This window comes from Aspergillus neoniger, assembly GCF_003184625.1.
Source record: "Aspergillus neoniger CBS 115656 unplaced genomic scaffold BO87scaffold_47, whole genome shotgun sequence".
Classification (NCBI taxonomy): Eukaryota; Fungi; Ascomycota; class Eurotiomycetes; order Eurotiales; family Aspergillaceae; genus Aspergillus; species Aspergillus neoniger.
Window position 1 is genome coordinate 166023 of NW_020291175.1, and position 22487 is coordinate 188509.

The 22487-nt window shown below is 49.4% G+C and overlaps 10 protein-coding genes across 10 annotated transcripts; 5 read left to right on the top strand and 5 right to left on the bottom strand.

Annotated features, from left to right (window-relative positions):
- Positions 1-2295: 2295 nt before the first annotated feature.
- On the bottom strand, positions 2296-2916 carry BO87DRAFT_447722 (uncharacterized protein; the record flags this gene model as incomplete). Its single annotated transcript, XM_025628273.1, has 2 exons — positions 2424-2916; positions 2296-2330 (listed from the first exon to the last, which is right to left on the bottom strand). Coding segments are annotated over exons 1-2 (405 nt in total), but the record flags the coding sequence as incomplete, so codon positions are not given.
- On the top strand, positions 2583-5386 carry gfa1 (glutamine--fructose-6-phosphate transaminase (isomerizing) GFA1). Its single transcript, XM_025624312.1, has 7 exons — positions 2583-2702; positions 2770-2877; positions 2938-3008; positions 3101-3332; positions 3409-4802; positions 4855-5016; positions 5072-5386. Exons 2-7 carry the CDS (start codon positions 2873-2875, stop codon positions 5290-5292), a joined length of 2085 nt encoding a protein of 694 aa, XP_025475037.1. The 5' UTR covers positions 2583-2702; positions 2770-2872; the 3' UTR covers positions 5293-5386.
- Positions 5387-5536: 150 nt separating this feature from the next.
- Positions 5537-6806, top strand: BO87DRAFT_380509 (lumazine synthase RIB4). The gene is made up of 3 exons (XM_025624313.1): positions 5537-5894; positions 5960-6125; positions 6211-6806. Exons 1-3 carry the CDS (start codon positions 5846-5848, stop codon positions 6626-6628), a joined length of 633 nt encoding a protein of 210 aa, XP_025475038.1. The 5' UTR covers positions 5537-5845; the 3' UTR covers positions 6629-6806.
- A 92-nt stretch (positions 6807-6898) lies between these two features.
- On the bottom strand, positions 6899-8045 carry BO87DRAFT_390917 (proteasome core particle subunit alpha 7; the record flags this gene model as incomplete). Its single annotated transcript, XM_025624952.1, has 5 exons — positions 6899-7237; positions 7292-7618; positions 7703-7861; positions 7923-7988; positions 8043-8045. 5 exons carry the CDS (start codon positions 8043-8045, stop codon positions 6899-6901), a joined length of 894 nt encoding a protein of 297 aa, XP_025475039.1.
- Positions 8046-8633: 588 nt separating this feature from the next.
- Positions 8634-10340, top strand: BO87DRAFT_462951 (uncharacterized protein). Its single transcript, XM_025629200.1, has 2 exons — positions 8634-9221; positions 9276-10340. Exons 1-2 carry the CDS (start codon positions 9123-9125, stop codon positions 10077-10079), a joined length of 903 nt encoding a protein of 300 aa, XP_025475040.1. The 5' UTR covers positions 8634-9122; the 3' UTR covers positions 10080-10340.
- A 596-nt stretch (positions 10341-10936) lies between these two features.
- Positions 10937-11263, bottom strand: BO87DRAFT_319470 (mating alpha-pheromone PpgA; the record flags this gene model as incomplete). Its single annotated transcript, XM_025619853.1, has 1 exon — positions 10937-11263. The coding sequence occupies one exon, from the start codon at positions 11261-11263 to the stop codon at positions 10937-10939; it is 327 nt and encodes a 108-aa protein (XP_025475041.1).
- A 1313-nt stretch (positions 11264-12576) lies between these two features.
- On the top strand, positions 12577-14534 carry BO87DRAFT_368800 (isocitrate dehydrogenase (NAD(+)) IDH1; the record flags this gene model as incomplete). The annotated part of the gene is made up of 5 exons (XM_025621947.1): positions 12577-12609; positions 12856-12913; positions 12989-13063; positions 13132-14035; positions 14106-14534. 5 exons carry the CDS (start codon positions 12577-12579, stop codon positions 14191-14193), a joined length of 1158 nt encoding a protein of 385 aa, XP_025475042.1. The 3' UTR covers positions 14194-14534.
- On the bottom strand, positions 14417-15837 carry BO87DRAFT_178958 (18S rRNA methyltransferase BUD23). Its single transcript, XM_025618393.1, has 2 exons — positions 15732-15837; positions 14417-15659 (listed from the first exon to the last, which is right to left on the bottom strand). The coding sequence occupies exons 1-2, from the start codon at positions 15752-15754 to the stop codon at positions 14843-14845; spliced, it is 840 nt and encodes a 279-aa protein (XP_025475043.1). The 5' UTR covers positions 15755-15837; the 3' UTR covers positions 14417-14842.
- A 153-nt stretch (positions 15838-15990) lies between these two features.
- Positions 15991-17158, top strand: BO87DRAFT_344518 (uncharacterized protein). The gene is made up of 2 exons (XM_025620823.1): positions 15991-16156; positions 16294-17158. The coding sequence occupies exons 1-2, from the start codon at positions 16087-16089 to the stop codon at positions 16929-16931; spliced, it is 708 nt and encodes a 235-aa protein (XP_025475044.1). The 5' UTR covers positions 15991-16086; the 3' UTR covers positions 16932-17158.
- Positions 17159-17557: 399 nt separating this feature from the next.
- On the bottom strand, positions 17558-22468 carry BO87DRAFT_179039 (GTPase-activating protein BEM3). Its single transcript, XM_025618394.1, has 4 exons — positions 22289-22468; positions 18384-22205; positions 17713-18333; positions 17558-17658 (listed from the first exon to the last, which is right to left on the bottom strand). The coding sequence occupies exons 2-4, from the start codon at positions 22114-22116 to the stop codon at positions 17654-17656; spliced, it is 4359 nt and encodes a 1452-aa protein (XP_025475045.1). The 5' UTR covers positions 22117-22205; positions 22289-22468; the 3' UTR covers positions 17558-17653.
- Between the last annotated feature and the right edge of the window lie 19 nt (positions 22469-22487).

Sequence of the window (22487 nt, forward strand, 5' to 3'; positions counted from 1 at the left end):
GACCATTAACTACTCCTGTCTACTACCCTGGAGGTTCCCTAGCCAGGACTTCGTCAAACGTTATGTGGAATTGTCAACTCCTACGCTAGTCCTGAGCCGATATTATCCTTCGATCATCTAGCGTATGATGAGTGTTACGTGCTGTGGTAACCTGACTTCATTTTGCGAACGACATCGACAACGACAACCCAACGGGCGGGAAGGATGCAGATTTTGACCTAACGAAGCAAACAAATTCATGCATAGTCAGCAGTGCATCTCGATGCCAGGGCTCTGCATGGCACTCCAGAAAGAAGAAAGACCTGGCGTTTAAGATTGATTAACATGACTGTTCGCAGTCATGGTACTCTTTTGCTGCAATGCAATCGTGGGCGTCTTTCCAATATACTTGTACTTGTTTAGCAACCTCTGGAGAGACCGGATAGTATGGAAAACATCCAATTTGTATGTATAATGCTATATGCATTAACTTATATGTGGTGAAAGATTGAAGAAGGAGCGGTGGTAGTAGTTAATAGGACTCGGACCTGAGCTTCACGTCCAATGTTCTTGCAAAACCGGAACCCTTCCGATTAGTAGCAGCTTGAATATACTGATGAAACGGCAAAGTTGGACTGTCATCCTTCCAGGCTAGTGGGCTTGGGCTTTAAAGTATCATACAGAGTGTCACTTCATCGACTTTCAATAGCCTCCTGACCTGACAAGGCTACTAGTAGGGGGTAGGATGAGTGGTCAAACCGATAATAGTGTGGTTGAAGATATATAAGCCTGTTACCTTCCCTTCGGCAGTGACAAGACACTTACAGTCGTTCACGGGCAAAAATTAAACACTTAACATAGGAGCAAACTATTGTCTGTCTGTGTTGAGTATCATCCATTTCCATGCTTACAACAAGGGCGACCCTACGTCATGTATGAATATGATTATGCAATAAAATTCCCAAGCTACGTATCGTACATACTTGCTTTTGGATGGGGCAGATATCTATGCCCCGATTCAAGTAATGCGAGAACCGCGGAGAGGAAAAACAAACCGTACACATGCAAATTACCAGTAAGAAGTTAAAAGCATCAGCCTCCGAGGCCTATGAGAGCTAAAAAACCCTACAGCCTTGAGCTATGGGGCTTCTACTCCGTATCGGGATCCATCGCACAGCAAAGCTGACTATTGGCGACGATGTGTGCGGTACTCCATATGTAAAACCACAGATACGCTGAGAAACCTATGAATGTTGTCGGGTATGCAGAGTCTTATACCGTGCGACAACAGAAAGAAGCATAATAAACCTTAAGCTTTGACTACTTATACAGTAACGTAGCCCGTGTATCTACTCCTTACTTCCTGGAATCCGAATACGAATCATGAAAGATATATGGAGTATTGCATGTAGGCCACTTCTTTGTCTTTGCCACCCAGTCGGCGGTGTGCCCGCATGCTCGGTAAGTAGGCATTCTGCATCTGCGAAAGTGTTTTTAGTATCAGCTAAAAACCAATTCTGGTACGGGAGACTCGTATTCCAGGTCCCGTTGAATGAATGGACTGTCACATATATAATAAATAAACCCCATCATGGGCTTTACTTTGTATACCATCCATGCCATATTAGAAAGATATTGAAATGACCAACCTACGTAGACAAGAGAGCTTGGCGGCTCCGGAAGTGTGTGGTTTGGGATCTTGTTTGGTGAACCGCTACTATTTAGTAATCGGCTTAGGAAAGGGGAGCCTCGAGTTTTTGGTTCATTTCCCCATGGGTCCGATGAAGTACCCAGGGGATACGCACGGTGGCCCCTTTTAAAACACATCGCGACAATTACCCCTCCCCCTTTTCCCACTCAATTATCTCGGTTTCCATGGGCAAGTTTACACCAGAGGCAAAATCTACTGTGGGATACGACTCATGAAGAACAAAGAGGGGCTCCCTCACGATCTTGGGTCTCTACCTGCCAGGTTCTTTGTCCCCAGGACATGTACATACATAACATACATAACTACGTACTACCGACATGAGTGCTGCACCTGATTTCACCTGCTGCTTACAACTTGATGTGTTGCATTTTCCAATTGTAGGAGTACATACCTATCTCTCAAGCAGATCACCACGACCATCGGGAGGGAGGGCGAAGTGATAGTATATTTATTACCTAGCGCTGAATTTATTATTAGAAACCTATGTTTAGAAGTTCCCTAGATCATATACTCCGTCTCAGCATTCGAACCAGATCCATGGCGTCAGGGAAAGAATTTGCCTAACTTGACTAATAATAGTTAAAAGTGGAGCGTTATTCTGGCCATGCAGGTGGGGGTGAGTATCGTACTTCGGTATCTACTGAGCAATTCGTACAAGCTAGTACAATAATACTCTATCGCTACCTTGGATGCGGATGGTCCTGGCCTGACTCAGGTCACGGGTGAAACATACCAGTCGATTGTGTGAGGCGCAGGGTGGGCTTATTGGCTGCTACCTCATTTGATGAATGGCTGAGAGTGCCTATAGCAGCTTCCCTGGTCTGTGTGTGCCAAGGTGGGTCGATCTCACCACATAAAACATAACAGCTCCCCCTCCTTTCTACCCTCCCAATTGTTTGTTGATCCCAGTGAACCACCTCCTCAACCTCTCCGTGTCTTTTCCTCCTGATTCCTCCTTCTCTCAACCCACCTTCATACTTACACCCCTGTTCATCGCCCCTTCTCATAAGCAGTAAGTCGAATTCATTTCCGAACGCAATGTTCGTTGTTGGTGTCTTGATTAAGATGGACCTCCTTAGGTGAACTTCTCGATATCTAGACATAGTGTCGTCTTCTTGGAGCGTCAAACGGCCCCATACTCTCCCTCACGTCTCCGAGTAATCACGATAAAAATAACCAAACATGTGGTATGTCTGGCTCCAGAGCTCAATCCTCGTATTTTCTGATGTCTAATACAAACTCTCAAGTGGCATTTTCGGCTACATCAACTACCTTGTCGAAAGAGATCGCAGGTTCATTCTTGATACTATACTTAACGGTTGGTCCCCTCCCCGTCGTGCTAGCCTCCGTCATGTCTCAAATCGCTCCCCGAACTTCTCCCAGTATATCTTGTATCCTAACATTGCGTAGGTCTTTCGAGACTCGAATACCGCGGTTATGATTCAGCCGGTCTCGCAGTCGATGGCGACAAGAAGAAGGAAGTCTGTGCCTTCAAGGAAGTTGGCAAGGTCGCTAAGTTGAAGGAACTCATTGAAGAGTCCAAGCCCGATTTCACCAAGACCTTTGAGTCCCATGCCGGTATTGCTCACACACGCTGGGCCACTCATGGTACTCCGTCTCGCCGGAACTGTCACCCTCACAGGTTGGTTAACTGAAATTATGCCCGCCGATTGGCTTAGGCTAAGGAAACATGAGACTAACATGTGGCCATAATCCAGATCTGACGCCAACTGGGAGTTTGCTGTTGTTCACAATGGTATCATTACCAACTACAAAGAATTGAAGGCCTTGCTGGAGAGCAAGGGATTCCGCTTCGAGACCGAAACAGACACTGAATGCATTGCCAAGCTTACGAAGTATCTTTATGATCAGCAGCCAGACATTGACTTCACGGTATTGGCCAAGGCTGTTGTCAAAGAACTCGAAGGCGCTTTCGGTCTCCTCATCAAGTCTGTGCACTATCCTCATGAAGTTATTGCGGCCCGTAAAGGTTCCCCGCTTGTTATCGGTGTGCGAACTTCGAGGAAGATGAAGGTGGACTTCGTTGATGTGGAATACTCCGAGGATGGCCCCCTTCCAGCAGAGCAGGCTTCTCAAAACGTTGCCATCAAGAAGTCTGCTACTGGACTGCTTGCACCTCCTGACAAGTCACTCCTGCACCGGTCTCAGTCCCGCGCTTTCCTTTCCGATGACGGCGTTCCTCAGCCAGCCGAATTCTTCTTGTCATCAGACCCGTCGGCGATCGTTGAGCACACCAAGAAGGTCCTTTACCTTGAAGACGATGACATTGCTCATATCCATGAGGGCCAGCTGAACATCCACCGTTTGACCAAGGATGATGGCACGTCGAACGTCCGCGCCATTCAGACCATTGAACTTGAACTACAGGAAATTATGAAGGGTAACTTTGATCACTTTATGCAGAAGGAGATCTTTGAGCAGCCCGAATCCGTGGTCAACACTATGCGCGGTCGACTGGATGTCGCAAACAAGCAAGTCACACTGGGCGGTCTCCGGCAGTATATTTCTACCATCCGTCGGTGCAGAAGAATTATCTTTGTGGCTTGTGGAACCAGCTACCACTCATGCATGGCTGTGCGTGGTGTTTTCGAGGAGCTTACTGAGATACCTATCTCGGTTGAACTTGCCTCGGACTTCCTGGACAGACAGGCACCTGTCTTCCGTGACGACACATGTGTTTTCGTTTCCCAGTCGGGAGAGACAGCCGATTCCCTGATGGCCTTGCGCTATTGTCTCGAGCGTGGTGCCTTGACTGTTGGTATTGTTAACGTTGTCGGCTCTTCCATCTCCCTCCTGACTCACTGCGGTGTGCACATCAATGCTGGGCCTGAGATTGGTGTCGCTTCTACGAAGGCATACACGTCGCAGTTCGTGGCCATGGTTATGTTTGCACTCTCGCTTAGCGAGGATCGGGCTTCCAAGCAGAAGAGACGCGAGGAGATCATGGAGGGTTTGGCCAAGGTATCAGAGCAATTCAGAGAGATCCTGAAGCTCAATGAGCCCATCAAGCAAATGTGCGCAAAGTTCTTCAAGGATCAGAAGAGCTTGCTGCTGCTGGGCAGAGGTGGCCAGTTCCCCACGGCCCTCGAAGGTTAGCAGGTCGATCTTTCTTGTCATCACTCCTCATTAACATGATTTAATAGGTGCGCTTAAGATCAAGGAGATCTCCTACCTCCACTGTGAGGCTGTTATGTCAGGCGAACTGAAACACGGCGTTCTTGCCCTTGTGGATGAGAACCTGCCCATCATCATGATCCTTACAAGGGATAATATTTTCTCGAAGTCACTGAATGCTTATCAGCAAGGTTAGTCAATCCTCCGCTCACATTCGCAAAGCTTTATTCTCTAACCATCCAACAGTCATTGCACGAGGAGGCCGTCCTATCGTGATCTGCAACTATGATGACCCAGAGTTCTCTGCCGCTCAAACAGAAAAGATTGAGGTCCCGAAGACGGTCGATTGCCTTCAAGGACTTTTGAACGTTATCCCATTGCAGCTTATCTCGTACTGGCTTGCAGTGGGAGAGGGTCTCAACGTCGATTTCCCCCGTAACCTCGCTAAGTCGGTTACTGTTGAATAGAGGGCGATGAAGAAAAACGATAGATTGTGGGCACGAGAGAGGGAACTTTCAATTAATGCATAGGGTTTCTAAATTAATGATGGTAACATGTAAACTTTGCAGTATTGGTAGTTTTTGCCCATATCTCTCTTAGTTGCCGTTTCCGTTTGGTTTCTGCTTCCGTTGTATCCGTCCGTTTGAGGTGTGTCCGGCCAGCTCGTCGCATGGCAACTGTAGCAGCCAGTAGTGTGTCTAGTAGTGAGCTAGACTTGTACATATCAAGCCGAAGGCAGTAAAGTAACCTGGAATTCCGTGGGTTGAGAGTGGGGGATCTGAGGGATGTTTTATTACATCAGTAAATATTGCTAACGAGATATCTAGCTCAAGGGATCATTACCCCTTGACCCAGCGGGGTACACTTCCGATCCCCCACTTTGCGTGGGAACTCGCACATATATGTTGCACATTGTTTGTCTGTCTCATCAGTTTCCTCGAACAGCACCTTCCTTCAATTCGACGACAATAGCCCATCGAGACCCTATATTTGGGAATTCTATACAAGAATTCGAACGCGATGACTTCTCTGTCTCTGAAAGGCCCGGGCGCTGCGCAGACCTATGATGGTAATGACGTCTTTCAGGTTGATCGTACGACTAATGATCCGTCTGCTAAAATTTGTTTTACTTAGGAACTGGGCTACGAATCGCCATCGTCCATGCGAGGTGGAATATGGGCATAATCGGTCCTCTCGTGGATGGGGCCAAGCGGAGCCTCCTTGCAGCTGGAGTTGCTGAGAATAACATAACGGTCCACACTGTTCCAGGCAGTTATGAGTTGCCCTTTGCCGTGCAGAAGTATGCCCATTGCCATCAAGCCTCTCCTTTCTCGGGGATTTTATTAGTGAGCTCGGAGACTGGTGCTGACTATGTACGCTGTCAGGTTATATGCGGCTTCGCAGATTGAAGCTGCCAAAGGCTCAGCCTCGGCGCAAGGCATCAGTGCCACCGATTTGCTGTCTTCCTCTACAGCGGACCTCACCAAGGCGTCTCCGCAGTCGCCATCGTCCGATGCACCTAGACCTTTCGATGCCATCATTGCCGTTGGAGTGCTGATTAAAGGAGAGACTATGCATTTTGAATATATCGCGGATGCCGTCACTCATGGATTGATGCGTGTGCAGCTTGATACGGGACTGCCGGTCATCTTTGGCGTGCTTACTGTCTTGACTGAAGAGCAAGGCTTGGAAAGAGCCGGCTTGGGCACAAAGGGAATGCACAATCATGGAGAGGACTGGGGTAATGCTGCAGTGGAACTTGGAGCAAAGAAAAGAGACTGGGCTGAGGGTAAAATTGTTTAGTGGACCTTCGGCAAGGCAACGATCTCTTGTTTCGTTTTGAATTATTCTGCCGTTGATTTAGGGTAATCAATCATCCTCTACAAAAGAGAAATCATCAATTGTATACATCGAAGATCAGGAACCTTGATTGGCGGTCTTAAGGCACAATTGCCATATAGCATACATTCGTTTACCGTGCATCAGGATATGAGGTCCACATGAATAGGGGTAAAGTAACGAGATGAATGATTCTTTGACAGAGTCTTAGGTGTAGGGTTCAGACTGTAAAGTTCACTCCTCCATCCGCTCGCTCTCGTTTGAATCACCCTTTGTTGCGTCTTCTTCCTCGTCCTCTCCCTCCAGAGCTCTCTTTGCTGCCCGCTCTGCCTCCTCACGGAGTTCTTTCGGTACCTCCTCGTGCCTTCCCTTCGTCGGACCGTCTAATGAACTAATCCAGGTCATTTCCAGTTCGAAGTCCTTGTCTTTACTGTCTTCATGGGCGACATAGATAATCCGAGCCGCTTCCTTCACTCCATCGAGAAGGCTCAGTGTGCCGGAGCTCAGGTCGAGTTTCTCAAGCTCAGCCTTGGCTGCTTGTCTCCCTTTCCCGGTGGCGGCGCCATAATAACCCTTCGATAGCGTTAGCATCGTCTAAAAGCACCATTGTAAATTACAGGAGCATACCCAGTATAGGCCGCTTGGCTCAATCATATATAGACCTGGACCTCCAGTTCTAGCGCCCTCGACTTTACCGCCAGAACCCGACTTGGGCCCACTTCCGACCTGACCGTCGACAGCAAGCTCGGCTTCGGAGTCCCAGCCTCCGACAATAGCAGTCACGCCGAAAGGCCTGACACTAGAGTAGAGTGTGTAAGCTTGCACGTAGCTCCCAAGGCGGTTGGATAGCGCAGAAGTTGGAATTGGCCCTTTGTAAACACTTCTCCATGATGAAGCCTCATCACGAGCCCGAGAAACGAAATGTCGCCCGTCCGGCACCAGACCGGCGGAAACCTGCCATGGAAGCAATGTATTAGCGCGACAGACTCCTAATCAGCGTAGACGCCCACTGTTTCTGGACTCAGCTTGGATCCTTACAATGCCAACGTGACGATCAACCGTAGCTATTCTCTTATTGGCGCCAGGCTTCAGAAGCTTGCTGGTAATGATTTTCTCCACTGCGAGCACGACACCATCTTTGCACCTGATACCAATGGCTGTCCCTCCATTCTCTACCGCTTTAACGGCATATTCTACCTATTTCGAATAGTCAACAGAGCCGCTTTGGCTATGAAGGTGGAGGAAGGCGAATGGATACCTGGAAGTTGCGACCATCTGGGGAGAAGACTGAGTTGGAGAGATCGTACCCAGTGCCAATGGAAGTCTAGTGAGATAATCAGTCATGGAGGAACGTCGACTTGGGAGTTGAGGAACGAACCATGGCTGGAGAGGGTTGTTTAACACAGATTCAAGGGATGGAGTAGAATTAGAAGATATGAGAATGTTGATAAGGCCAAAATGTTGAGCTACTGGAGACACTTGAAAGCTTGAGCACAGGCAACGGGGCAGTTAGCAATGTGATCACTCGGGTAAGGTAGGTAGCTAAGGTACGCGTAGTTAGCAATGCCTGCCTAAGCACGAACAGCTGAGTACATCATCCCCTTCCTGGTATAGGCTAGTGTCTTGCCGCTTTTACCAAGCCCGACGCTGTCATGTGATGCGATCCCTGCAGCTTTGCTGGCCCCACTCCGCCGGGTTGCGATAAGGGATAATAAGTCTCGTTGCATCATCTTTATACATCTTATAATATAACATACTATTTACTTCTACTCGAAAAGGCAAGCTAGTACTTATTGCACAGATTGTGCGCCACATTTGATTGGGCTTAAGATATCAACGCTTGTAAAGTTTTGTCACCTGATCAATACTATATGTTCGAGGGGATACGGTATGCAAATAACCGTATGTAATTCTATGCATGTGGGCTGGCATGCACTACTGGTTTCCATCCCCGCCGGCTTTCCCCTGTCGGCCTTAAAATGACCATCTTCTGAATGATATGGATGGTTCCATCAGTACATAACCAGCATCCGGTGGGTGAACAGCCACGCGACTTTCACTCGGTAGGTAGGTATATTCTACGTTCTGTGAACAAGATCTTGCAAGGCTGCATGAATAAGGTACTGGTCCTTCTGACCTTCATTATAAATGCCCAACCATGTGTCTGTTTCGGGCATCGACATGTATCGGTTTACATTTGACCAGCGCCTCCCCACCACATTGCTTGATGTTTCCTATTTAATCTTCCTACCTACCGAGCAAATATATCCTTTACTTCTGCTTGCTTCCCTTCAGCTAGAGTGTTGTATCCTAAACTGGACCTGGAGCTGTCTAGGGCTTCAATATTCAATTCCCCTCCACTTTGCCGCCCGCCCTCTTATTTCGAGAACACCAAGAAGGAGAAGGTCAAGCGTGCATCATTTGCCATCCATTTGCACTCCCAAGATACATAGACGATATGTCTTCATCTATATTGCATAGCTGCCCCTGCTGTGGGCAAGTTACAGATATCTCCAATGCACTTGCTGCTTTCATCGAAAACCCCTATTGTAGCCAGGTAGATACTTTTGACCTTTTGATATCATAAGCTCTCTGACAAGAGAACATGCAGTGCGGATTGTCCGCTTCTGAAAGCGATTTGAAATTACAGAATGATCTCTCGGCACTCTTCGACAAGGGGATGAACTTAGAGACGCCATTGTCAACCCAAGAGAGCGTGGGAGTACAGCGTCCTGCTCCCTCATCCCCAATTGTGTATAGCATCACACAACATTACCATCACTCTGCGCATGTTGCTCAACAGAATACTACTCGTGCCTCCGAAGGTGTTCATCGCCGCGGCACCAATGCTACCGTCAACGAGACACTCCGACAGCACAACGTGGACCCTTCAACACTTTCGGCCAAGCAAATGGAGCTTTTTGAACATGCCATGCCAGAACAACAATCGCGTCTCATCCAGATGTGGCAGATCTCCCCAGAGCACAGCTATGCAGCAACTAGCAACGTCACCGGAACTAAATCGCTGGACCAGGAAAGCTCGAATGTAGCCGGCACTGTTGGCCATGCCCCGACACCACTGAATTGGGCAGCCACAGGTGGTGATCGTGAAATGTGCGATGTGCCTGATAGGAACGAGAATGGGGACGAAGGACACCAGTATGCTGAGCCATATATGGTAAATGGGTATGAGGCGATAGCCCGGGAATGGCATGGACTCCCTTCATCTCAGCCCACACACCTCATGGCTGAACCAACAACCGGATCACCGTACAAGCTTTCAAGTGACCCTGTTTACTATGCTCACTGTCGAAGATGGTGGGAACCTACACAGCAAAGTTCGGTGGAGTACCAATACGGTCTATTCGACGAGATGAACCGTCATCCCCAATGTGGCCTAGTGCAACCTCGTTAGATCGAGGGTACAAAGATGGCCATGGCGTTCATTCCCAGGTTGTGGTAGTCATTGCCCAGATAATGTTACCATAATGACGAGCCTGCGAGTTTCCGGCATGGTGAATGTCAAGGAATGTTACGCTTGGATAGCTTTATATTTCCCTGGCACTCGTCTGAATTGATAGGAATTTACTAGACGGTCTACCTAATGCCGTCAAAGAATGCATGTGCTTATAGCGACTTGAACTACGGAAGAAGCCCGCTAACTCTAAACAAGCTGTAGAGGGAGAGAGAACGTGTTAACAGGTTTTTGTAGTGCTATTTTGTAATAAGCAATATATGACCATGGGAGCCCACAGAAAACTTCGTAGACATGACAAAACTATGCTCCCTCTATCTCCCAAGCTCCTTTTGTTCACCATCTCTCCCTTCTTCCTCCCCAGGTCTGAACGCCACACCCATTCGAGGGCCATGTTAGGTACTCATTCAAGATCTGAACCGAAGAGCAAGGGCTTAAAGAGGTAGTTGTAGCTGCCAGCATCCAAGAAAGTCGGTGCGGTAGATATATTGCGAGAAAGAGTGACTAGACAGTACGCAGCACTTGGTTTGCTGGTCTTCAATTCGGCCTGGATGTAGTATGTTGGTTTTTTTTTTTTTTTTTTTTTTTTTTTTTTTGGTATTTCAAGCCAAAGCACCGCCCCAGGCCACAGTATAACAGCTTTGGGAGAGAATATGACGTAGATCGAAAGTAACGTAATTGGAAAAAATATGTAAATGAAGAAGATAACGAACCCCGACTCTGGTTGCTTGAGTCCTAGGAAGACTGGCGACGGGTGAGAAAGAGAAGCATAGGCTCGTTGGAGGCAGTAGCCCAGCCTACTGGAAGTCAGACTCGTCGATATCTGCCATAGCCTCCGCAAAGGCATCGGCAGAGCGCTTGACTTCGCTGCCGGCTTCGACAGCCCGCTTGATCTTGTTGCAAGGCTGACCAGGCAGGACACACCATCTCTGAAGGGTCTCGGGAGAGGCGTCTGCAATGGCTTCAGCTAAAGCATCGGCAGAGCGCTTGACTTCTCCGCTAGCATCAGCCGCACGCTTGATCATGTTGCATGGCTGGCCAGGGAGGTAACACCATCTCTGCAGGGCAGCAGCCTGCACAGTGGTGGCAGCAAGAGCGGCAAGGACAATAGAGACGAGCTTCATCTTTGCAGGAATGTGAGGGGGTTTTTTATTTTCTGAAAGTCAGATAAATTTGAAATTGAGGGAATGGTGTTTGAGCTTTGGCTTGACAGTTTGTATTTCTTTAAGACTGCCAAACACGAAAAAGAGCCTTTATATAGGTTGCTAGTAGAACGCAGAAAGCCTGGGTCACCTCTGCCTTGCTGTGCATCAATGGAACATATCGCTATTGAAGCGGGTCCAGAGCCTGAGCCAGGAAAGAGAAGGTACTAGGGAGCAACAACATCCTCTCTGAATAAAGCACCAATTGACCGGGAGAGGCAACACATCAGTCAATTAAGTAGATACATGGTACATTCCCAATGTATTGAATGGCAAGGCAAGAGAAATGAGCCAGAGATTCAATTGGCATTGCCACCAATAGAGACAGAATATAGGAATATGACTATTCGTTTGGTGTTAGCTACCGGCTTCAATAAGGAATAGAAAGGAAGTGGACTGTATAGTAAGGTCGAGAGGGAAGGGGAAAGAGAGAGACCCAGGGGTCCGAATCAGAGATCTTTCTTTATCCATCGTCCACGATGCTCTCTACAACCTCATATTTAGTAAGATCGCAGGCTTTCCAAAACTGGGTGTCAATAACACTCAGGCCTTATGAGGTGGTCAAAATATCAAGTTTCCCTTGTTCTGCCAATAAGACAAAGTATGACCAGATTCAGCTATCAATAAGCTATTGAGTACTTTGACCTTGATGAACATGGGGTGGTTGTTGTGAACAAAGCACCCGCTCTACTTCCGCAAATCGGATGTTTTGAGACCCTCGACGAGGACCGGCATGTGGCGGGTCAGCCGTGGTTGCTGGCTGTTTCTTAATCATTACGTACTTTTTTGGGACGTTTTCCTCTTGACATGAACAGAGAAAAAGCAAGAATAAGATCATGTGGTCGTACATCCGTTCTCCCTTGTGAGAATGTACAGTAGAAGGTAGAGGATCCTTGTACGTATGTATAATGGACTGGAACCATTAAGTCGAAATGCTGGTCGGGGCGGTGATAGAGAGATAAGATCGGCCCGCGTGAGTAGTAAGTAGTTTTGGTTGTCCGACATGTTCTTTGAGTGGATGCCGAGACGATCCGCCGTTTTTTCCGGTGTCTCGTGCATCGCTGGCTTTAGGTCTTTTCTCGCCGTCTCCGGTTCCGTCTTTGTCTTTCCTCCCTCTCCCTCCCTCTCTCTCTTTTTGCTCTCCCGTCCGCACGTTTTTGGGTCCCCTCTCCTCTCCTCCTTTTCGGTCCGTTCAATCTTATTGTCCGTTTTTCTCGACCCCTTTGTCCATCAAAATGTTCTCTCTGCGGACGGCGCAACCCGCGCAGGTAAGTGGATGGTTCCTTGCTTTTTGACCGATCAATTCCTTTGTCCGACCCGACTTCGCTCGAATCCTTGCCCTTACTTCCCTCCCACCGCCGTCCGCTACATCCTTTCGCCCGGCTGAATTTAGAGAGGAACGCCTGGGCGCACTTGGAATACGAACTCTCATATACTTTGCTCAATTGCCTTTTCGTTGACGATCTACGTTTTTGGTGGTTTCCGATTTCCTCTAACGCGGTTATGCTTGGCAGTCTTTGCTCCGTCGCGTTGCGGCGCCGACTTCCTTCCGTTCCTCCATCCCAGCAAGATGTGCGTCAACCTTCTCAATCGCGTGCAATACCGTCCTGCTAGAGACATAATGGTTTATTGACTCTATAACCCAAGCCTTTGCTAGCGTTCAGTCCGATATCTTCAAGCCCACTAAATATGGCGGCAAATACACCGTCACTCTCATCCCAGGTACCTACACCCGCCTCTTCCTCAACTTGATCAGTTTGCTGATGCCTCGGTGATTCGCTTTCATAAAGGTGACGGAATCGGTGCCGAGGTTGCTGAGTCGGTCAAGACTATCTTCAAGGCCGACAATGTTCCCATCGAGTGGGAGCAGGTAGATGTTAGCGGTGTTGACACCGGTAACAAGCACTCGGAAGAGCTTTTCAAGGAGTCCATTGCTTCTCTGCGCCGTAACAAGCTGGGTCTGAAGGGTATCCTCTTTACCCCAGTTGAGCGCTCCGGCCACCAGTCGTTCAACGTTGCTCTCCGTCAGGAGCTGGATATTTTCGCCTCGATCGTCCTCATTAAGAACATTCCCGGCTACAAGACCCGTCACGAGAATGTTGATCTTTGCATTATCCGTGAGAACACCGAAGGTGAATACTCTGGTCTCGAACACCAGTCCGTGCAGGGTGTTGTGGAGTCCCTGAAGATTATCACTCGCGCCAAATCCGAGCGCATTGCCAAGTTCGCCTTTGGTTTCGCTCTTGCCAACAACCGCAAGAAGGTTACTTGCATCCACAAGGCCAACATCATGAAGCTTGCGGATGGCCTTTTCCGCAGCACCTTCCACAAGGTCGCCGAGAACTACCCGACTTTGGAGGTTAACGACATGATCGTCGACAACGCCTCCATGCAGGCTGTTTCTCGCCCCCAGCAGTTCGACGTTATGGTTATGCCCAACCTGTACGGTGGCATTCTCTCCAACATTGGGTCTGCCCTTGTGGGTGGACCTGGTGTTGTCCCTGGTTGCAACATGGGCCGTGACGTTGCTGTGTTCGAGCCAGGCTGCCGTCACGTTGGTCTTGACATCAAGGGCAAGGACCAGGCGAACCCTAGCGCTATGATCCTTTCTGGATCTATGCTTCTGCGCCACCTGGGATTGGACGACCATGCCAACCGCATCTCCAAGGCCGTCTATGATGTGATCGGTGAGGGGTGAGTTTCAGACTTTCATTTCAACCTTCCAGCTTAGTTCAGAGCTGTCGCTAATGCGTAATTTCCCTAGTAAAACGAGGACCCGCGACATGGGCGGACAGGCTACCACCCACGAGTTCACCAGGGCAGTCCTGGACAAGATGGAGGCTGCTCTGTAAATTATTACCCACTTGAAAACCGACCTCCCACCTTGCATGTGGTACCTGCTACAATTATGATGATGAGAGCTTGTATAGGCCAGTGAAATGTTTTTATTTCTATCTGTAGACCAAGTCTGGCCTTTCTGACTGTCTCTATAATTTGTACTCCCCTTCACTCCATCTGACACAACGACGCGCGGCGTCGGACACATGATTGTGTGCTATGGCGCGTAAAACTGTACACAAACGTTTGAATTTGAAAGCGTGTCTCTTCAACATCCGGACTGCTTAGCAAAGATCCCAGTAGACCAACGACAACTGAGGAATCCAGTGTTCAGTAGATACGAACTCCAGCGGCCTGACATTGGCGGGAATGCCATCTCCCTTGGGATAGTCTTGGCTTGCCCAGAGGCAAAGAAACGGCGCGAAGAAACCTCCAAATGGGAGAAAACTCAAGTGGTATGCAAACGTGAAAATTATAGCCGCGTACCGGTTGCCGAGCCCTACTCTAGCTCTCCAGCAAAGGCCGACACCGGAACGCTGGATCCTTTTCAGTGGTAATTGACCGGCACAGGGAAACCCGCCTATGATAGAACGATCTGTACCGGGGTGAGGATGTGACCGGGGATTATAATAAGGGCATAGTGAGCGCGCTATACAAGAGAAATCAGAAAGCGGGACGTCGTTTTCTGCCGGTATATTTCGAATTCGCCTTCACAACCTTGCCTTTCCGGGTCATCTGTTCCTTTTTGCGTAGAATCCAGGCCTTGTCACCCTTCCTGGATGATGCTTGTTTGCCACGCTCCATAGCCCTTTTCCGGGCGTCCAAGACATCCACGTCGTTCATGCCATCAACAACACCGGTGATGTCACCTTGTAATCCACCTCCTCCAACGGTGAGCACGAGATAGAGTTTGCTGTTCTTTGTACCCGGGTCATCCTCCAGTATACCAGCTCCAAAGCCGGCCTTCATGGCAGCCCCACTGATCATGCTCCGCTGAGCGTCGTTCTTTGGATAAAATTGGCAAACTGCGCGACCACCACGCCGCAGGCTAGCATAGAGGCCCTCGAAGAAGCGACGAAGACGGTACTCCGGGCTAACATCACTAGACTCCGCATTGCAGAGCCATTGGATAGCACTGATACTGATGGCTGCATCGAAACTTCCTGGCCGGAACGGTACTCCTTGCCCGATGTCAGCAAGGAACAAATCGCCATCGACACCGCGCTGGAGGGCAACATCGAGCATGCTAGGTGAGATGTCCATGCCGATCCAGGTATGCGGGCCTCCGTCTTCGGGAGCCACCTGGGAAAGAATCTCGCCGGAGAGACCAGAGCCGCAGCCAAGATCAAGGATCAAAGAAGGTGTTTTCAGGTCTAGGAGGTCGAGTGCCCGATGGGTCATGTCGGACTGAATGTTACGGATACGAGACGAGGTGGTATATTTTCGGGACTCATTATCATCATAGAATAGATCCGGAGGCCTTGAATAGTAGCACTGTGTTAGTGATATATTGGCTACTGAGTTTCCTCGTAATCCACCGAGGGTCACCTACAAGACATCTTCAGGACGCGACATGTTTGCGATCAAGTCCCTAAGTGTTTCGGGCGGTTAGAGAAGCAGAGCGATGTTGAGGTTTGAAAGGGGGGGGGAAGTCATTCATACCTCTCACTATTTTATTTTTTTTTTTTCGGGGGGAACCTACTTTCGTCGGGCGGAGTGTAGCCGCGGGGGCTTGGCATGCGGTGCGGTGGTGCACTTTGTTATAGCCTGAGGCACCAAGGACGGTCCAGATCGGCCAACTGATTGCTCTTGTTACATCTTGCCAACTATCCGATGCTTGATGTTACTACGCCCGTGCCTATCGATTTGAACCGGTCCGCAGCGCCCTCGCCCTCGACTTCTACATAATGTGGATTCTACCCTTGGTAGGGTATTTGGGGGTTATTGTAGGGTTCGCTTTCCTTACGTTAGCGATAGGTACGATATGCCCGCAATGCGCGCGATGATGATGACGACGATTGGTCTTGCTCTCGTCACCATAGACTGGAGAACAAGATGCCGTGCTCACATGGCTTGTGATGCTATTTGTATTCATTAGACTGACCTGTCTCTAGCCTCCGGTCTTTACTACCTCTCGGAGCTTGTGGAGGAGCATACAGTTCTCGCCCGTCGGCTGTTGTACCGGCTGATATACAGTATCATCGCCGTTCAGATCCTTCTCTACTTATTTGACCGATTTCCTTTCTCCTTGACCGTCCTCAGTATCGGCTCGCATATCGTATATGCCAGCAATCTCCGCCGCTTCCCCATAGTCAAGCTGTCCGACCCTCTCTTCATCCTATCATGCGGGCTCGTCGGGTTGAATCATTGGCTTTGGTTTCGCCACTTTTCACAGCCATTGCCTTCATCGCGTGGCGCTAGCAGCTGGCGCCAACCATATCAGGTTAACGTGGAGGATATGCCAACCTTCACAGAGGTTGCGTCTTATTTTGGACTCTGTGTCTGGCTGGTTCCATTCGCGCTCTTCGTCAGCCTCAGCGCGGGCGATAATGTCTTGCCTACCATGGGCTCCGAGTATGCCACAGGCGACCGTGTGCCTACTTCAGGGTTCACCCCGGGTACATTTGCGTCCGACGGAAAGTCCAAGAACAAGGGAATGGCCAAGGCCCTGGTGGATGGCGTGCGGGACTGGGTTAAAGATAACGGGGAATTGATGGGTTTCTGGAAGGGTGAACGGGCAAAAGGCTTTTAGGGACGAGATTATTTTCTGCTCTAGGCCTTTGTACTAACATCATCTTGTCGGATACCCTTGGCGTTCTGCTCTCGGATCAATTTCCTACGGGCTCTCAGTGAATGGCTGGAGGGAAGCCTTCATGAGGTACCCACTAGCAGTTACCTGTTCTGGTGGAGTTGTCTTATTTATACTAGCTATATAGGCTAAAGAAACAAACCAATGTGAATCCGCAGTTCTCAAAGTGTAGCATATGCACAGGCCAAAACCAAAGGACGAAATCATAAGGCGTGAGGGTATATTGTTAGGCATGCCTCCTTCCAGTAGGGTTCACGGTGTGTACAATCCAATAATAAGTATCACAGTGTGCTGCGTGTCAACTCCGGACTGCAACAGGCAAGGACAGGGAAGATAATTAGAAACAGAGGATACTCCAGTATTATTAGTAGTATTAAGAGTACCCCGTAGTCCTCGGCTAATTGTAGCAGAAGTACAATGTGGTCGTTTCACATTCGTTTGGATCGTCGAGCTCGGTCGTGACAAAGGAGCCATACTGCAACATATCTGAAAGTCTCAATGACAACAGGCGAATCTTGGCGCGGGGAAGGGAGATATGTAAAGAAGAAACAAGAAACAGTAAGTAAGCTTGAGGCTAAAAGGAATTCATGATAACAAAACGCTGAATATGACGTAATAGCCCATTGGAGCACGCCATAATCGTAATTATTCACATACAAGCTGCGTCAAACTTTGAAGAGTCAGCGGATGATATTGATTGGTAAGCTTGAGGAAGAACCCATACCGTTTTCACCATGGAGCGATGCAGGAAAGTCCTGATGGTTGACTTCCATGAACAAGAGAGAGCTCTCCCTCCTCTTCGCCTTAGCCGAACGAGAGTTGTCAATATTCGGCGACAACATCCTGTTCAAGGACGGCGAGCTTGAATGGCCAATGGTATATTCGTCCGGCCCACTTCCAGTAGAACGTTCATGACTGTTGGATACAGAGCCTTTACTACTCTGTAGGTAAAAGCCATCCATGCCGCCTGAATGTTCACCGAATGTAGTCTGACCATAACCTGGCGTGGATGCCTCCGGAGCAACCTGACGAATGGGGTACCGGAATTCTTCATGGGAAGGAGAATAATTGACATCCGACTCCAACGTTTCAGCAGGAGTATTGAGCACCCCATCAAAGATGTCCTCGAAGTCGGTGAGGAACATTGAGAAGACGGGCGCTGGGATGTTCAAGGTAGGAGCAAAGACAATACCAACGTTTCTGATAGTCATCTTATTGATATCAGAGTTGTTTACAATAACAATCAAGAACTGGACCAACGCTCGCAGCAAGGCCAGGTTTGGCTGAGGGAGTCGGTGAACAAGGTGATTGAAAGCGGCGATCTTCTTTTGTTTTTCATGAAGTTCTATAAAAGTGTGTTAGTAATAGAATAAACCGTACAATGTGAGTACTTACCGAGTACCCGCAAGAACTCTAGATGAAGTTCGCGGGTCAAAACCGTGGTGGGAAGTTCACGTAGGTATTGCTTGAAAAGGGAGGCGACGGCATGTACATCATGATACTGGTCATCTGCGAGAAAATCCACATCGCCTTCAGTGTTGAACCTCTCCTTTAGTGCCTTGACAACAAGATTCGACCCGCTCAACCGGAAGATTCCTTCCTCTGACTCAGCACCTCTAGCTCTGAGATATTCTATGCAACGATATACAACCGCAGGTAAATCAGCGTCTATTCCTTGTGGTGCGCAAAACTGTACGGCTTCAGCCAAGGGCAAGCCAAACACTGGCCGGACGAACTCTCGCTTCTCAATATTGTTCTGCACGGGAGCCAGCGAGGAATCATGGCAAGCCTGGAGCTGAGTAGCAAGGTCAACAGACGACCTTGTGCGGAAACCCCAAATACTGCGTTTCTTTTCCTTAACGCTCGTAGCTGCTTTGTTGCCCCAAGCTCCCGCGTCCTGGATTATAGCTCCATTGGTAGGGCCGGAGATGAGCCTAGATGAAGACTGACCATGGTCTGGACCGGAATCTGCAGTATCGACTGAAGGCCCTGTAGAGGCTATCGGGGACTTGGGGATCTGTCGATCAAACGATGGCCCAAGGACAGGCGGCTCGGCAGGAACAGCATCATCGTAACTGAAGCCCTGAACTGCAGCATCAGCGCCTTCAGTGTCTGAATTGTCGATTCCTTTGTCTGTCTTCTTTCCGCCATTTGAGAATAGTTTCGGTTTAGCAGCAGAACTAGTCTGCTGTTTTCCGCTTGCTGATGGCAGCGACTTTGCAGGACTATTGAGGCCATCGTTCTCTGACTGACCATCAACATATTCAAGAAGTGCGTCCACCCAGGTATCTCTTTCTTCGTCACTCTCAGCACACAGAACATGGCGAACAAGAGCTGACGAGTCCTTGCGCTTGGGCTCCAAAATGAGGAAAGCATGGCGATACTGGTTGTCGGAGTCCTCCTCGGTGTGGGACGGTGAGCTGTTCCGACCGCTTGCATTCTGCGATTGCTTGCCAATTTGCGCGTTGTACAGTTTGATCGTACCAAGATGAGGACCGCCTGGAGACTCGAAATATTTTAGCTCGGGGCTATGCAAGACGAAATATCGTGCTTTCCAGCCGCCGAAGTTCTTTCCTCGTTTTGTTAGATATCCCTCCTTCCTCGGTTTACCATCTGGTCCACGTAAGATTTCGGCACCAGCTTGGTGATTACCTCTCAGTAGACTCATCTCATCATCTCGGGGTTCAATGGCATCTGATGTAAGGAATTGACATATGACCAACGCCGCCTTGTCGTCCATCGGGGTATCAAGGAGAGCTTCAAAGTAGGCATTCAACGCGGCACGTCTAGTGTCAACTTTGGCGGGAGAATGTCCGCTAAAAATGGACCGTTCAGGCAACTTTCCTCCAAAAGACGACAATTGTCGCATCTGTTGATCAATTTGAGGAAGAGCAGCGATAACCTTTTCAGTGCGCCAAAGCTCCATGTTTTCGGATCTTGAAAATATGCCCAACGTAAATACAGGTTCTTCCTCCGATTGCCTAGAAGCCATATAGCTATTTCTGGACGGCCGAAGTCGTGATGACGAGACTTTGACATGTATTGAAGGGAGGGCATTTGGTGGCAGCAGGAGGTTTGGATATTCATCCGATACAAGACCTTGATATATCCCGTTATTCCTCACGACTGGTTCTTGTGGGCTGTCAATCTTAACTGCCGCATCGATTGATGGAATAGGCCGGTTGTGAGCATCGACTGACATGGAAGAATATGCAGAACTGCTTGGAATTAAATTAGAAGGGGTCCCTGTAGAAAAAGGATTCTGATGCTGGCCAGTGCGCGGCGACAGTGCCAATCCGGAAAGATTACTCTCAGACGACATGGGCAAAGACGATAGAGCACCAGGAATTTCCCTGGGTAAGCGCGGCAACGGAGAACCCAGCGGGCGGTCCTCGGGCCTTGGGCTGACTGGCAAACCGGGACTCTTTGGAATACTGATGCTAGGAAGGTCGCCAAGTGGTCCATTATGTCTCGTACGGGGACTGGACGCGGATGATCCTGAATGGTCAATCGAAGGCTGTGCTTGTCGCGGGTTTGACAGCGATTCCACAGCCGCCAAACTATGTAAATTGCTTCCTTGGCTTCCAGGGTCCTGTAGGGTCTCTTGGTCTCTGTTGAGAGCGGCCTCGCGTTCTCGATCGTCATCATCTCTCGTCCTTCTCCTCCCGCGCTCCATTGGCAACTCATCCGCAGCCAATATATCCTCATACTCAGAATCAGAGTCATATATATCAGGTTCTGTTGATGTATCTTTCTGGGAAAGATTCAAGGGAGCAGGCGGAGGTTTCCGGACCGGAGGGGGCACATCCTGCTGCTTATTCTGCCCTGGTGCAGTGCTATCGACGGGAGATGTTGAACCACTCGAGGAGATTGGACTCGCTGTCGACAATTCTCGTCGTGTATATACCAGTGATGGATTGCTTTGCGTTTCGGCTTGCCGATCATCATGAATAGTGGAATTGCTCACGGCACGCTCCTTGCCTGGGTGTAATGGCAACTGGCCTACACCGAGGCCTTGTAGCGAAGCCGAATCAGGCGAATCTTGTTTCTCGACAGCGGCGGACTGTATAAGAGTAAAGCCCTGACCCAGATTGTCGGAGTCTATACTGTCCGAATGCCCACCGCGATTGTGCGCCTGGCTTTTTCGAGCAGGTCCATGGCTGGTCAACGTGCCGCTGCTTTCGCTGTCTCGTGATCGCAGTTTCGAGTCGATAGTGGATGGTAAAGGCGGCGGGGAACTCTGCAACTCTTTAACCTTTTTCCTGTAGCGTTCCTTCTCTTTCAAAGCACGTTCGAGATCTTTATTCAAGCCTAGAATGAGTGTACGCTGCTTATCAACCAATCGCCAGAGCTGCGAATTTTGAGAGGCCGCATGATGCTTTTCCTTCAGGAGGTGTATAATCACAGCCTCAGCTGACCCAGCAGTCGCTATCAAATTTCCGATATCGGCCTGACTTAGCGCATTGGCATCGAATGAAGGCTTGTGTGTTTGAGAAGCGGAAGAGATCGACGAGATGGCCGAATCAATGGAGGAGGTCCGGGGCATCATACGCTGACCCGGACGATTCCCGGAGGGCGATTGAAGAGAATTGGCTGGCGAGGTAGGAGAAGACATCCTGGAACCTGTCTGATCTGGTATCTGCTGCGCCCGATTATCACTCATTTTATCATTCATATCATACTGCTTGAGACTATCCCAAGTGTCTCTCACGACCGCTTCTGATCCGCTGGATGTCTGTGAATGGGTATCCGAGGAAGGAGTCTGAATTGTCGCATATGCTGTATGATTTGTCGTATAGTTGCTCTTGAACATGGAAGGATTACTGAATGACTTCGGAGATAGCGGAGTCTGCGATGGACTGGCGCTGACTTGTCGGGGCGATGGGAAGTGTACGTTCGTTTGAAGAGGAGATGGCGTAGGTTTGCGGGGGGAAGCAATGGCAGCCCCGGAACGCAAAGCCTGTCCGTCAGAACGTGGGCCCAGATAGTCGCGAGGAATCAAATCGCTGGATAATGGCAATGGCGAGTGCACCGTGCTTTGGTGCTTGGTTGTAGGTAACGTGGGAAGGGGTGCAGGTAGCTGGTTGATGGTGGTACTGTCGCTACCTTGCCGCCGAGGCTGCGACATGGCTTGTTTAGGAGTCGGAGCTCACTCCACGCATGGGAGGGAGGGCGCGGAACCAAACAACGATTGGACGCTAAACGCGGACGGTTCGACTGGGGGGTTTCAGCACCAGCGGGCCAGGGGGGCCAGAGCCAACGGTTCGACGGTTCTTAGATTGAGGGAACCACAAACATACCTTCCGCACATGCGAGCCTTCGCCGTGAGGACAACACCGAGAACTGACGGCATCGGGTGATTCCCTGGGAATGTCGGGCTGGTTAAGGGAAGATGTTGGAAGAAGTTCGGTGAGTACGGCGACTCATGATTTACTGAGACTAGTTGCAAGATCTAAGCCGAGTGGGGAAGGGGCCAGGGGAACAGGGGAGAAAAAGAAG

Bases quoted from the DNA above. Each gene is read 5' to 3' on its own strand.
- gfa1 (XM_025624312.1), top strand. The intron at 3,009-3,100 runs GTTGGTCCCCTC...AACATTGCGTAG, and splicing joins TCTTGATACTATACTTAACG to GTCTTTCGAGACTCGAATAC. The intron at 4,803-4,854 runs GTTAGCAGGTCG...ATGATTTAATAG, and splicing joins GTTCCCCACGGCCCTCGAAG to GTGCGCTTAAGATCAAGGAG.
- BO87DRAFT_380509 (XM_025624313.1), top strand. From the start codon at position 5,846: ATGACTTCTCTGTCTCTGAAAGGCCCGGGCGCTGCGCAGACCTATGAT. The intron at 5,895-5,959 runs GTAATGACGTCT...TGTTTTACTTAG, and splicing joins CGCTGCGCAGACCTATGATG to GAACTGGGCTACGAATCGCC. The intron at 6,126-6,210 runs GTATGCCCATTG...GTACGCTGTCAG, and splicing joins TTGCCCTTTGCCGTGCAGAA to GTTATATGCGGCTTCGCAGA.
- BO87DRAFT_462951 (XM_025629200.1), top strand. From the start codon at position 9,123: ATGTCTTCATCTATATTGCATAGCTGCCCCTGCTGTGGGCAAGTTACA. The intron at 9,222-9,275 runs GTAGATACTTTT...GAGAACATGCAG, and splicing joins AAAACCCCTATTGTAGCCAG to TGCGGATTGTCCGCTTCTGA.
- BO87DRAFT_178958 (XM_025618393.1), bottom strand. From the start codon at position 15,754: ATGTCGCGTCCTGAAGATGTCTT. The intron at 15,660-15,731 runs GTAGGTGACCCT...CTACTATTCAAG, and splicing joins TCGCGTCCTGAAGATGTCTT to GCCTCCGGATCTATTCTATG.
- BO87DRAFT_344518 (XM_025620823.1), top strand. From the start codon at position 16,087: ATGTGGATTCTACCCTTGGTAGGGTATTTGGGGGTTATTGTAGGGTTC. The intron at 16,157-16,293 runs GTACGATATGCC...ACCTGTCTCTAG, and splicing joins TTTCCTTACGTTAGCGATAG to CCTCCGGTCTTTACTACCTC.
- BO87DRAFT_179039 (XM_025618394.1), bottom strand. From the start codon at position 22,116: ATGTCGCAGCCTCGGCGGCAAGGTAGCGACAGTACCACCATCAACCAG. The intron at 18,334-18,383 runs GTAAGTACTCAC...ACACTTTTATAG, and splicing joins AGAGTTCTTGCGGGTACTCG to AACTTCATGAAAAACAAAAG.